The 13,622-nt window shown below is 43.7% G+C and overlaps 1 protein-coding gene across 4 annotated transcripts in view; it reads left to right on the top strand.

Moving 5' to 3' along the window:
* DCLK1 (doublecortin like kinase 1) overlaps positions 1-13,622 on the top strand; it is a 206,843-nt gene that overhangs the window by 18,074 nt on the left and 175,147 nt on the right. For all 4 annotated transcript variants that reach the window (XM_077927145.1, XM_028726504.2, XM_077927144.1 and 1 more), the window contains exon 3: positions 1,342-1,688. In XM_077927145.1, the coding sequence (XP_077783271.1) occupies positions 1,342-1,688 (347 nt within the window). The remainder of the gene's footprint in view (positions 1-1,341; positions 1,689-13,622) is intronic.

Here is a 13,622-nt window from a genome sequence, read left to right as displayed (position 1 = left end):
TCCCCTGCCCCAAAGTGATGACTGATAAATGCAAGTCAATTGAAACAATATAAAATAGCAAAACCACAAAATACCCACCCAATTGCACTAGATGTATGTTTGTGAGGTGTGTTCATGTTTTCACCATGGACACAGTGCATTCCACCTCCTAGGTTAACTCATGGCACAATGGTTTTGCCAAGAACTTGTAGATCACTCTACCTTCACTCCTTCCTGCAAGTAGATCACTTCCACATTACTTCTCCCTGCTAGTGAGTGGGAACAGCAAACCATGACAGTTGGCTTACCATTAAATGTAAACTGGGGATTGTCTTTTGTTCTGCTCCAAAGCAAACCATGGTTGGTAAGCCAGGAACAAACATTGACTTCAGATTGTAGTTCATTTAGAGCAAAACGAAGCGTAATCCCTGGTTTTGATATGGCACTCAGTCAAGGATCATAGTTCGTTGCTTCTAATGGAAAATAGTTAAGGCAGGAGTGATCTGCTTGTTCACAGTAAACCATTAACTATGGCATGTGAACACAGCCAATGTGTTTAATATTGAAGGTTGCATATTATGCATGGCTATTCCATAACTGCATCTTCTAGAGAAGGTTTCCAGGGGCTTATAGTTCTCTCCCAGACATTCTCCTCCTGAAATCTTAGAGTTCCTCAGATTCTGGAGTATATGTGGTGGATGCTCCTAATTTTCTTATTCAAAACCTCCAGGAGTTTTGAAACAATTATCTTTCTTTCTTTCTTATTGAATTTATATAGCACCTTATACCCGGAGGTCTCAGGACAGTTCACATAACAATCAGGGTAGTTTATTTATTATAAAAAGGAAATGCCTCTGGGACATAGGAAGTAGTAGTTGTTAGGGGAAAAACTGGGGCCTAATTTGAATAGTAGAATGTCTGGCATCTGGTGGCTTTTGTGTTGTGCTCCGGAATCGGCCCCTCCCTTTGTGTGTTCAGTTAAGTTTCATTAGAGAGACCAACTGTCATTTTTGTTTCTTGCCTCATGTTGTTTTAGTTTCTCTCAGACAGTATGTTATTATGTTACAGTTTTCTTTATTATTAAAGTTTTGTTTGACATATATGTGAGCTGCTTACTTTGCTGAAAGAAAAGAAACTCTGCTGAAGAATGGTGGGATATCCTAAACTGTGTGAGTGAGGGGATATTCCCAGTCTGGCAGGAGGACTGATTTTATTAATCACCCCACTCTCTGCAACAGTTGTATGCCTACATCTTCTGCTTAGGTTGTCATAAGTAAAATGGAGAGTGCTCACTCTAAAAGACGTAAATGTCGCAGTAGGAAATGACATTTGAGCTAATGATCTGCACCTTCTTTTTCTTAGGCGAGAGCTATGTGTGTGGTTCGATAGAGCCCTTCAAGAAGCTGGAGTACACAAAGAATGTAAATCCCAATTGGTCAGTGAATGTGAAAACCACCTCTGCTGCCCGCGCAGTGGCCTCTCTTGCCTCGGCCAAAGGAAGCCCTTCAGACCAGAAGGAGAACAAGGATTTCATTAGGCCTAAACTGGTCACAATCATCAGGAGTGGTGTGAAGCCCCGTAAAGCAGTCCGGATTCTGCTTAACAAGAAGACAGCGCATTCATTTGAGCAGGTTCTCACTGATATCACTGATGCCATCAAGCTGGATTCTGGAGTAGTTAAGCGCCTGTACACACTGGATGGGAAACAGGTAAGAGAATAGCTTAAGCTACCTTATTAAACAACAACAACCTCTCAAAAGTCTAGCTAGATCTGGTGGCTCTTTTGATGAAAACTCCCTTTTCTCTGGCCAAAGATCTTGCAACCTTGATGTAATAAGGACCTAAGCCATATTTAATTTAACACCTTGCAAAATTCTATACCTCACAAAGTAGTTATTGTTAACTTTAGTCTTTAACTTTAGTTATTTTCAGAATTCAGATACATAAATAACAAAATATTACATTTCTAAAGCATACAATTTCATACCTTGTTATAAAAAAATCAAGTTATAAAACATGTTGATGTGTTTTTAAGTTTAAGACAATAAAAAATAGCAATACTCAGTTGAATTTAATTACTGAATTACTATTTTAATGTGTGTGTGTGTGTGTGTGTGTGTGTGTGTGTTATACAATGCAATAAAAGCTCAACATATTTCAATAACTGCTTAAGCAGCAACCATAAAATATTTTCTCAAGTGTTTTATGCTGTATTATGTCATCTATGAAACAACTGCCAGTGTAGACATTATCAACAGTATGAACGTTACTGCTATTTGGGGAAAAGTCCCCCTTCTACCTCTTGTACTGGGCTCCTTTTCATTCTACAGTTCTGAACACGTTTGCCTTTTCTTTCTCCAGCTGTGCCATATTCCCAGGTAGGGGAAAATGTAGTGTGTTCTCTCTCTCTCTCTCTCTCTCTCTCTCTCACACACACACACACACACACACACAGAGAGAGAGAGAGAGAGAGAGAGAGAGAGAGAGAGAATATTCCTGTAGTACAGAAAGATCCTAGAGGCAGACTTGGGAGTAAGGACTGAATCAACTGCTGAGCATTGTCTCTTTGATTGGTTGGGGCTCCATGCTTCAGTCCACCACAGACTTTTCACTTGGGATAACAGGAAATGTAGACTGTTGGTAGGGAATGGTTCCCCCTGCCTTTTTCGTTTTGGGCTTGTACCAAGATGTTAGATATGTCAAGAACCATCTGTGGGGAACACAGATCTAACCCTTCTGTATCCCCCATTTTTATCAAATCACTTTGGCAACTGGCTAGCACCTCTGGACCACACATAGTCCAATCAAACCAATTACAGTGATGGCGGCTCCTTATATTCCCTACTAGAGTGTACAAATTTAATAATATTTTATAATGATGGTGGTGGTGGTGATGATGATGATGTAAGCATTGTCATAAGAGCTGATGCATCACTGATCTCCAGCAGTGTTACTGATGGTTTCTCAGATTAATGCCAGGGCAGACACAGCGTCATGAAACATATTAGCCACTCTGGGGTGGTATTTAACTAAGTTTAACTCGGAATAGACCCACTGCAATTAATAAACCTAACTCAGTCATGTTCATTGATTTCAGTGGGTCTACTCTGAGTAAAATTTAGTTGGATCTTTGGCTGAAAGGGTGGGATACAAATTTAATAGTTTGCTGATATCAGAACAAATGTCAGTTCCTCACTTTAGACCTTCACTTGCTAGTATATTCAGTGCTGGATTTATAAGGTTTTCTCTCTCCTCATTGAGCATCAATGAGTTGCAGGTTACAGAAAAGCATTCTGGCTAATATGAGTTGGAAATTCCATATGTAATAATATAATAATTATGACTGTTGTGTGAGGGTTGTCTTTGTCCCATCTGCTATTGGTTTGGTTTGTCAGATATATTATGAATAACTGGCATGGGGACTGAGGACCAATCCAAGCATATTGCCTGCCCCCAATGTGGAGACCACAAAAAATAACAAATCTGCATGACAGTGCCCCAGAAGAGCCTAGTCTTGTGAAGTGGCAACAATCAAGAACATGACCAAAGCATGAAACTCTCAGGAGAAATTGCTATCAGAGATCTTTGTCTTTGTCATAGAAGCAACCCCACCCGCAAGAGTTTCACAGATGAAGGGGTTGTGCTGATTTGCTTCTGATATGGATCCCAGGACTCCACTCAACTGAAATGGCAAATTCCAGTTCTTTATTACCCTAACTTAACTGAGATTTAGATAGCTGCAGCAAGTGACTTCCTAAATGTCTAAAAATAAAATTGACACGCATCTGTTTTCCACCTCAAAAGTTAAAACACAACTCTTCACCCATGTGGATACTTCCCATGCTGATCCCTTCCAGTGTGGAAGAGCCAGTGTGGTGTAGTGGTTAAGAGCGGTAGACTCGTAATCTGGGGAACCGGGTTCGCGTCTCCGCTCCTCCACATGCAGCTGCTGGGTGACCTTGGGCCAGTCACACTTCTTTGAAGTCTCTCAGCCCCACTCACCTCACAGAGTGTTTGTTGTGGGGGAGGAAGGGAAAGGAGAATGTTAGCCGCTTTGAGACTCCTTAAAGGGAGTGAAAGGCGGGATATCAAATCCAAACTCTTCTTCTCTTCTTCCAACTCTACAACTCTATGATTCTATGACGGTCAGTGGTTAGTGCTAAACCAGAAGGGAACTCCAAGAGCTTCCTGCAATGTTCTCCATAACCTGCGCTGGGATTTCTGCAGCATTTCCCATCAACTCCAGCGTAAGCACTGTGATTATGGCCCCAATTGCCTAATGACCGTGCATTGGAAGTAGTCTGCATTTTCTCATTTCTCACCGAGGGAGAACTAACCAGAGTTTATTTGCAGACAAGACAGCAGGCTTCAGTAATTCCAAGGGGATGACTTTGGATCAATGTGGTGACTGCATTTGATTTGTAAGAGCTTTGGAAACTTTGTGTCTACTTGAGCTGCTGCAAGACAATTCTCCTGATGCATGTCTTCCTCTCTTGCTAATTGTATTCTGTTGAAGTGGCTGGGTCTGCTGCCTAACCTTAGCAGGCAAGGGAGGTGGGAGTGTTGCACCCCTTTGTCTTGAACAGAGACCACTATGTCTGGTGAGTAAACAAAGCTGCTTAGCAAGCAGAAACATCACTCAGCGATTTTGCACTCAGCGGGAATAACCTGTTGGTCAGCTCTGCGCGTGTGTATGTGTGTATAAGGGAAGCCATTGATTTCCATCTGACTTAAGCAATTGATGTTCCATTTACATTGCCAGAGCCCTTTTCTTCTTGGTGGCATTTGAAGTAGAAGGATGGATTTATTTACTTTTTTGTCGCTTACTAAGTTCCTTGCTGAGTGTGATTAAAGGGAGGAAATCCATGGTAAATCCAAAAGTTTGTTCCACTTGCGCTTGTGGATAAATTCCCATCTGTGGCTCCTGCAGGGCATCCAGAAAATTCCAAATTCCCTGCTCTGAGTGGCTAAGCCTTAATTGGAGATTTCTTAGATCGGACTTTAAAAACCTTAAAGCCTTATTGACTGGAAAATGTAATTTTGTTTTTTGAGGATCAGAGGATAAAGCTCTTCTAGTACAATCAATCTCCTTGTGAAACAGAGATTTGAGTGAAAACTTTTCAGTTTAAGTATTGAAATATTGCCACCCCTCTTTGCTGCAGGTCACATGGAAGTCAATGTAACCTTTTATTGCCCAGTTCCAGTCTTACTGAGAACAACATACTCACCCCACCTCTCTCCCCAGTCAATACTTTAAACAGTATGATATTCTTAAATTTTCCAACTTTGCTGAAGTGTTACAGTGGTGCCCCGCAAAACGAACGCCTCGCAAGACGGAAAACCCGCTAGACGAAAGGGTTTTCCGTTTTGGAGGTGCTTCGCAAAACGAATTTCCCTATGGGCTTCCTTCGCAAGACGAAAGCCCATAGGGAAATCTCCGGGACAGCGGGGAAGCGCAGCGTGTCTTCCCCACTGTCCTCGGACCTCCTCCGAAGCCGGGCGGCGGGGCAGGAACACCTCCTCCCGCCGCCCGGCTTCGGAAGGATGCTCCGAAGCCGGGCGGTGGGGCAGGAACACCTCCCGCCGCCGCCTGGCTTCGGAAGGATGCTCCGAAGCCGGGCGGCGGGGCGGGAACACCTCCCGCCGCCGCCCGGCTTCGGAAGGCTCCTCCAAAGCCGGGCGGCGGGGCAGGAACACCTTCTGAAGGCCGGCGGGGGGCAAAAGTCTTTGTTCCCCCCTGCCTGCCTTCCCGGGAGAGTGGAGAAACGCAGTGCGTTTCTCCGCTGTCCCGGAAGGCTTTTGAAGGCAGGCGGGGGGGAGCAAAGACTTTCGCCCCCCGCCTGCCTTCAGAAGAGGTCCTGGACCTCTTCTGAAGGCTGGCAGGGGGCAAAAGTCTTTGTCCCCCCTGCCTGCCTTCCCAGGGGCTTTTAAATCGCCCCGGACAGCGGAGAAGTCCTCCACTGTCCCGGGGCGATTTTAAAATGCCGCCCGCCAGCATTTTAAGATCGCCCCGGACAGCGGAGAAGTCCTCCGCTGTCCCGGGGTTTTTTAAAATGCTGGGGGTGGGAAGAAAAGCCCTTGTTCCCCCCCCCAGCCTTCAGAAGAGTTCGGGGGACAGACTGTCCCCGGACCTGGTCTGAAGGCGGTTTCCATAGGAACGCATTAATTTATTTTCAATGCATTCCTATGGGAAACCGTGCATCGCAAGATGAAAAACTCGCAAGACAAAGAGACTTGTGGAACGAATTAATTTCGTCTTGCGAGGCACCACTGTATTGGCTAACCTGTGTTTGACCTTGTCCTGTGCCTCTCTCATGTGCTCATGAGATTCCACTAGGCTATCTTGATGGAATCTAAGGGTTTGGGAGTAGTTGGTAAGATTATGTGAACAAATACACCATTAACGGCTTCCACAATCCCTTTGGAGGTGTGTTTGGTGGCACCTTTGTTATATGTCATCATATGCTGAAGACACACCTCTTTACCTGGCCTGATACCACACACACACAAACTCACACACCTCCCCACTTATGTGAGGGGTTATGTTTTGGCATCCTGTGTGTATAAGTGAAAATCACGTAAGTGAAAATAACGTAAATGTCCTCTTCCACTCTCTCTCCAAACCAGATAAAAAATACTGTACCAAAAAAGATCCACAACTGGAATTGAATCTTTGGGGCTGGCGGGCTGGCAGTAACCTGCCCTGGGACCTCCTTATATTTATCATATCCAATCTTTCCCCCTAACTGGGATTTCACCACATGGTGAAGGGTGGTTAAGAAATCAATCAATCAAACAAACAAACAAACAAACAAACAACAACCATACCTGTAAGTAGTAGTCATGGATCTATTGGGTCAACAGGATGCAACTTAGCATTTCTTCTGATACACATTCTGATTTGCTTTATGTTTTATCTTCTCTTGTTAGGTCTATGGAGTCCACATTAGGGAGACTCTGAGGGGAAAAAACATTGGCAGCAATGTCAATGTTGATGGGCCCCTTCCATTTGTGAGCCATGATGCATTTGCCTCCAGTACTTCCCCTTAAAAGGGGCCTGCTCCAATATTAGTAAAAGATGAGTTCTAAATTACACTTTTTCATATTTGCTCTAAAACTAATGTATGGTATGAGATCTTTTGTATCTGTGTATTCCCCTCCCCCCACCTACATAATTTATTCCGATTGTCCTGGCCTTTGGCTAAACTTATTGATTGATTGAATTTATTATGATTAATTTTTTTTACATATGGTACATATTCCCCCCCCCCCCCGGTTTGCTACTACTACAGAACCCCACAAAGCCTCTTTGAAGGTTAATGCATTTGCTACAGGGATATTTTTCCTCCTTGATGAAATTTTGGCTTCTGAGACTTTTAATCAGGATTTTCAGCGGGAACAAGTCCTTGAAGTTCAGTTACTGGAGGAAATATTCCTTGAGGACTATGGTTTTACAGTAGCCCACAGTCCTTTATGCACAGGAAGAAGGGCATAAAGAGGGAGTATGAAATTGGCAGGGAGGGGGAAGTTCACAACTATGGAGAATGTGGCAGAAGGTCACAGCATTTTCAAGACTGGTAGAGGAGGATAGGACTTTGAAAGCAGAGTTCAGTATAAACTCCTTAGAATGAGTTGGTCTTCCCAACTCTCTCTCTCTCGATATGGAGGATTTGCTCTTTCTCTGTTAAGTGCTGCATCTTGGAAGCTTCAAGTATTCAGAATTCCTTTAAGGCTTTAGGGCTTAACGATATAAGGATATTTACTCATCAAGTGAGAGGCAAACCTCAGTTTGAACTATTCTTAATTATCTTTTGACTTGGGTTAAGCAATCATTTTTCTTAAAGCTGATAGACTGGAAGGACCCAGAGGAAAATAATGGACCAGTAAGTCAAGTCTTTGATTAAAAGGATAGAAGGCACCATTGATCACTTTACAAACACATCTGGCCCAGATCCTCACCGTAGAAATAGCAGGCCTCTCTTAAATGTGGGCTCATTCCATTTATGTGATCTCCAGGTGCAATAGCAATGCCCTTATTTCTTTCTGTCACCAGTCAATCATTCAAGTTATTGGCTGTCCTTCAGGGCCAGGGTAGCATATAACTGAAGATCAATATAAGAAATAAAACTCAGAATAAACACGGTACAAAAATCGTAAAAGCATCAGCCATAAAATCAGTAGCATTGACAACATCCATCAGAGAGCCATCAGATGATAAATTTAAACCAGCTGCAAAACGTAATGGAATGTCTGATCAAATAAAGGGCTGTGTCCATTGTTCTCTGGCAGCTGGCGCAAGTGCTCTTGTACGACTGGATGCACAACAGAAGAATCCAACACAACATTTGTGCTAGCAGAAACTCATTGTGCAACAGACTGTGCAGTCTATTGCACAAAGAAGTTATCAGCAACCTGCTTATGTGTTCTCTTGTTCCATAATGTTCCATTGCAGCAAAATAATTAACCCGTGGAAGAAGACCACTAAGTGACTCTATCTTAGTGCTACTCTGGATACAACCCAAAGTTTCTGCCCAGCTTCAGAAGTACACTGGTGCTGGTGCCAGAGGAGTTTTTCCACAGAGATCATTCTGTATGTAACATTTTGCTGTCCTTCAGATGGTAAGGTGATATGGAAGACCCTTCTTTGCTCTCTAACTTCAGGTGGTAGGGTGACACACAGGAAAGCCGCTGAACAATGCAGTGTGCAAGTAGGCTGCGATGGTAGCAGCCTTCATGATTCATTGAAGGGTGGTGGTGGGCCTACATAGCCAAATAAATGAAAATAACTAAGTCCTAGGCCAGTAGTGGAACCTTTTTCAGATGGAGAGTCTCACTTCCTTTGGGGGGAATTTTTCAGGAGCTACATGCCGGTGGTTGATAGGGCTAGAGACAAGTGGGTGGATAAGTGGATGTGACTTTAATATAAACCAGAGGTTTATACATACACCACTCTCCACTCAGGCAAGCCATGGTTAAGCATGCCACATTCCAGCCAGATAAAAGTCCTGAAAAAGAGTGTGGAGCAGAATTGAACTGGCACAGGGCATGGCCTAGCAATAGTCCTGAAGGTGTGAGAAAGAGCTCTGAAAGACCGCATTTAACCCCTGGACCTGAGGTTCCCCACCCTTGTCATAAGCCATTCGGGTCTTTGTAGATTACAACCAGCACATTTAAAACAATCTTGCCTGATTTACTTGCAGGGAATACTGGTGAAACATGTTCCTTATACCAACTGAAAATAGTTGCTAGGTTACTAATGGAGGGTTCTGAGAAATCTTCAGGGACAGTGTCATGTAAATGTATTGCAGTGGCCCAATCAAGAAGTTACGAGGCATGGGAAACTCTGTCCCTTGCCGTGACCCAGTATCCAGCAGTGATCTGAATGCAGGGTTGGCAGCTGCAAGAGCATCCGGTGGGAAGCCAGGTCAGGGCTGAGAGCTGAATGCAGAAGACAGGGAGAGCATTGTGCCTGAGGAGGTTAGACGAGAATTTCCAGAAGAACCTACCAGGCCCTATGGGCCCACAGCCTGAACCCTCGTAGACACCTTTCCCTGAGTCTGAAGAACAAAATACCTCCCACTGCACATCACTAGTCCAGCAGTGCTGGGAGTGCACCAGAAGGGAGGCTATGGAACAAGGAGAACCTGCCTTCAGGGCAGAGGGTTGGACCTTTAAGGCTCTGAAGTTCTCTCGAGGGAGTAGAGCCTAGAGGAAGTAGTCTGGATGCAGAGGCATAAAATTGCTCCCAACCTTCCTTTGAGCAAATGGCTCACTTGGAGCTGTCCATGGTTCTGCAGCTTCCTTGTCAGCTGCAGCATCGTATCAGCACATGGCAGCCATATTCAGCAGGTCTCCAGCAACAGTAAGTGGACAGTTGCTTTAGAACACAGCACTGGATGACTAGTGTATTTGCCAGGAGACTATTCCTTTTAGAGGCAAATCTATAGCTGTAGCTATAGCTGTTACTTCCATTCCTTGAAGTTTAGTATGCAGACTATCTGTCAGCTAGGTAAGTATTCTGTTGAGCTTACTGTCCTGTGTAGCTAGACTATTACAGTTCACTTGCTGGGGAAGAAATACGCGTGTAATATTTTATGTGTCTCTCGGGATCACTCACAGGAGCCAGCATCTGACTGGAAAATGTAATGTTAATTGGCACAGAGACTGTAAGATACTGTTCTTAATCATGTTTGCAGCTTTTTAATAGCCCATAGTTAGTTTTCAGAGCAATTTATTCTTTTTAAAAAAGAAATAATGCCACTTTTTGGAGGGGGAATGATTTTTCCAAGTGATGTATAATACATGAAAGTTTTCTTTTAAAAAATAATAATAATAGAAAACATGCAGCCTGCCTTTTCGCTAAAGGGGTCTCTGTAGAAAACCGGTCAAAATAGACCTTAAACTTGACAGAACAGCTACAGAATTGAATCAATAGTCAAATACCCTTTGCAATAAGAGTCTTGATTAATTAGAAAAAGCAGGCATGGGTGCATGCCATAATACTGGGACTGTGATGGAAAACGCCTTACTTCTAAACCTAACCTCTGTGCCACATCAGGGCCTCCCTGGCCATTTAGGGCTTTGAATGAGCTCAGAAATGAAGTGTCAGCTGGTGTAGCTGGTTCAGAACAGACAATACTTGTGTGGACACGATCCCACCAAGGTGCAAGCAGTAGGATTTTGTACCAGCTGAAGTTTCTGAAGAGTTTTCAGATATCGGTACACACATCACCAGTGCATAAATGACAGTGCCTGGGTCTCACTCTTCCAGAAGTAGGTGTTGCTGCAGAGCAGTTGAATCCAATAACAGCCGCAGAATGGGTATCCAGGAATAATGGGACTTCCCAGTGTTTTGCTCTGCCTGTCCCATGTACGACGAGCTGCCTTTTGGACAGAAGTCATGGGTGTGTCCTCAATGCAATGAGCTCCTGTCTCTCTGAGAACAAGTTTGTTCCCTTGAGACCAAGGTAATGGACCTAGAAAAGCTAGGAGAGGCAGAGGGGTTTGTGGACGAGGCCTTTGGGGATGTTGTAATGGTGTCCCACTCCCAAATCTATTTTTATGTTATCAGTCTTGCGTCCTATAGCACCCCTAAACTGTAAATCTCATCTGGACGAATGCAGTCTTGTCCACAATGGAGGTTTTGGTCCATGTTGTAAAGCTGTAATCAACACTGTCTTATCTGGACCTTGAACTAAAATAAAGGCTACTTAGTCTAGGAAATGCCTTTCATCTTCAGGCAGAAGAATTTCAGGAGAAACATTGTAGCCCAGTGGTAGAGCATCTGGTTTGCATGTAGAAGTTTTGGATCCTTGCACCCCCAGGTAAGGCTGGGAGAGACCCCTGTCTGAAACTCCAGAAAGCTATTGTCAGTCAGTGCAAACAATACAGAGCTGCATGGCCCAATAGTCTGCCTCTGGGTAAGGCAGCGCGGTCCTATGTTCCCATTTCTCAACATTGGTAGAAATGTTTAGTCAGCTCCAAAGCATGAAAACTCAAATGTATGTGATTTGTTCTCCCCTGGAGGGTTATATTCCCAGCGTCAGCAGGAGTTTATGGCTTGGACATGCTTGTTGAAAGCAATCTGACATGGTAATTGCTAAGAGATGGAGGTCAATTAAAAGACAATTTTACTTTGTCAGCTTGATATTGCTGCTTTTACCAACTTGCCTGAAGTCTGAACTTTAGAGTGCTTCGGGAATCCCTTACCATTGTGGCTGTTTTGTTTCATCTTGGACATCTCCAGGAAGGAACAGCACAATTATATCAACTGTTTCTTTTGCCATACCAGTTATTGTGATGATTATAGAGTAAATGGCTACAGCCAGTTGCGGGGAGGGGGTTGTGGCCAGCTTGCAAACATGGCTAGCATGATATAGGTAAAAGTAAAGGGACACCTGACCATTAGGTCCAGTCGTGGCCGACTCTGGGGTTGCGGCACTCATTTTGCTTTACTGGCCAAGGGAGCCGGCGTACAGCTTCCGGGTCATGTGGCCAGCATGACTAAGCCGCTTCTGACGAACCAGAGCAGCGCACGGAAATGCCATTTACCTTCCCGCCGGAGCGGTACCTATTTATCTACTTGCACTTTGACGTGCTTTCGAACTGCTAGGTTGACAGGAACAGGGACCGAGCAACGGGAGCTCATCCCGTCACAGGGATTCGAACTGCTGACCTTCCGATCGGCAAGTCCTAGGCTCTGTGGTTTAGCAATAAAATAACAGTAGTTTCCAAGCAGCCAGATCTAATTGGGTGTATTGTGTCCTATTCTGGGTACTGCACTTTAAGGTGGATGTTGATAAATTGGAACAGGTTTAGGAGCACTGTGGAAATTACCAGGGATATTGAAAACAATTCCAGTGATGAAAGATTGGAAGAACTGGTATTTCTAGCCTGGAGAATAGAAGACTAGAGTGTGTGTGTTTGCTTTCTTCAAACATCAGAGGGGCTATCACACAGAAGAGGGCCAATACAGTGGTACCTTGGTAGATGAACAGCTTGGCTCCCGAAAAATTGGCTCCTGAACACTGCATACCCAGATGTGAATGTTCTGGTTTGCGAACGTTTTTCAGAAGCTGAATGTCTGATGTGGCTTCCGATTGAGTGCAGGAAGCTCCTGTAGCCAATTGGAAGCCGTGCCTTGGTTTTCAACGGTTTGGGGAGTCGAATAGACTCCTGGAATGGATTACTGGTAAGTTCGAGAACCAAGGTACCACTTTACTCATTATTGGCTGCCCAGAAAGGAAATCTTGTACCTCTTCTACACAAAGCATGTGATTTACTACTGAGACATATCCTTTTGCGTAAAGTACTTTTTGGAATTCCACTACTACTTGAGAGATGGTGGCATAGGCCAAAAGTTCTGTATTTGTACAGACATTTGTCAAAACAAAGAAACCCACAGTAAGGTAAAGCAACTTTCCATAGACCCAGCATTAGCCCCATTTAAGAAGGGAAATATTTTGTTGTTGTAAAAAAATGACTAGAAGGGTGTGTGTGTGTGTGTGTGTGTGTGTGTGTGTGTGTGTGTGTGTGGCTTCTTCTGCTGTTGCTTTCTTTCATACTTTTTATAAATGTCTTTCACATTTCCTTGGCAACACAGTTGTATTCATTGGTTGCTAAGGAACTAGCTTCTTTAGCACAAAGAACTGCAAGGTTGCTGCTGCTACCCAAGGATTTGATTCCTGGCACTGGTAGACAGTGGAAGATTTTCATATTGCTTCAGATGAGGTCCTCATATTAACAAACCTTATTTTTTTATTTTTTAAAAACTGCTTCCAAATCACCACCCTTCCTTAAAAAATGTAAGGTGTCACAAATTAATCATGCTGCAAATCTATATAACTTGCATAATAAGCAGTAGCTATACAACAGAAATAAATTCTGCGGCCAAAAATGGCTGTGTGTATGCAGAAGAGGAGGTTGGTGGTGCTTGAGAGAATCTCATTTCTGAGAGAATGCCTAAGTGGTATAGCATTATTATATTTATTTTGCAGTGTTAATACATAGGTTATAACAAGCATAGCTCAGATTTTACTGTGAGCTGGTGTCAAAGCTAGCATGCTTCCTAGCCATTGAATTAATTGGCCTGTTTTATTTTGGAAGTAAGCAGAGGAAAGCATTGTTGCTCTAAACGAGGCAAA

The sequence above is a fragment of the Podarcis muralis genome, chromosome 4 (assembly GCF_964188315.1).
Source record: "Podarcis muralis chromosome 4, rPodMur119.hap1.1, whole genome shotgun sequence".
Classification (NCBI taxonomy): Eukaryota; Metazoa; Chordata; class Lepidosauria; order Squamata; family Lacertidae; genus Podarcis; species Podarcis muralis.
Note: the sequence above shows the minus strand (reverse complement) of the source record. Positions and strands in the feature narration are given on the sequence as shown.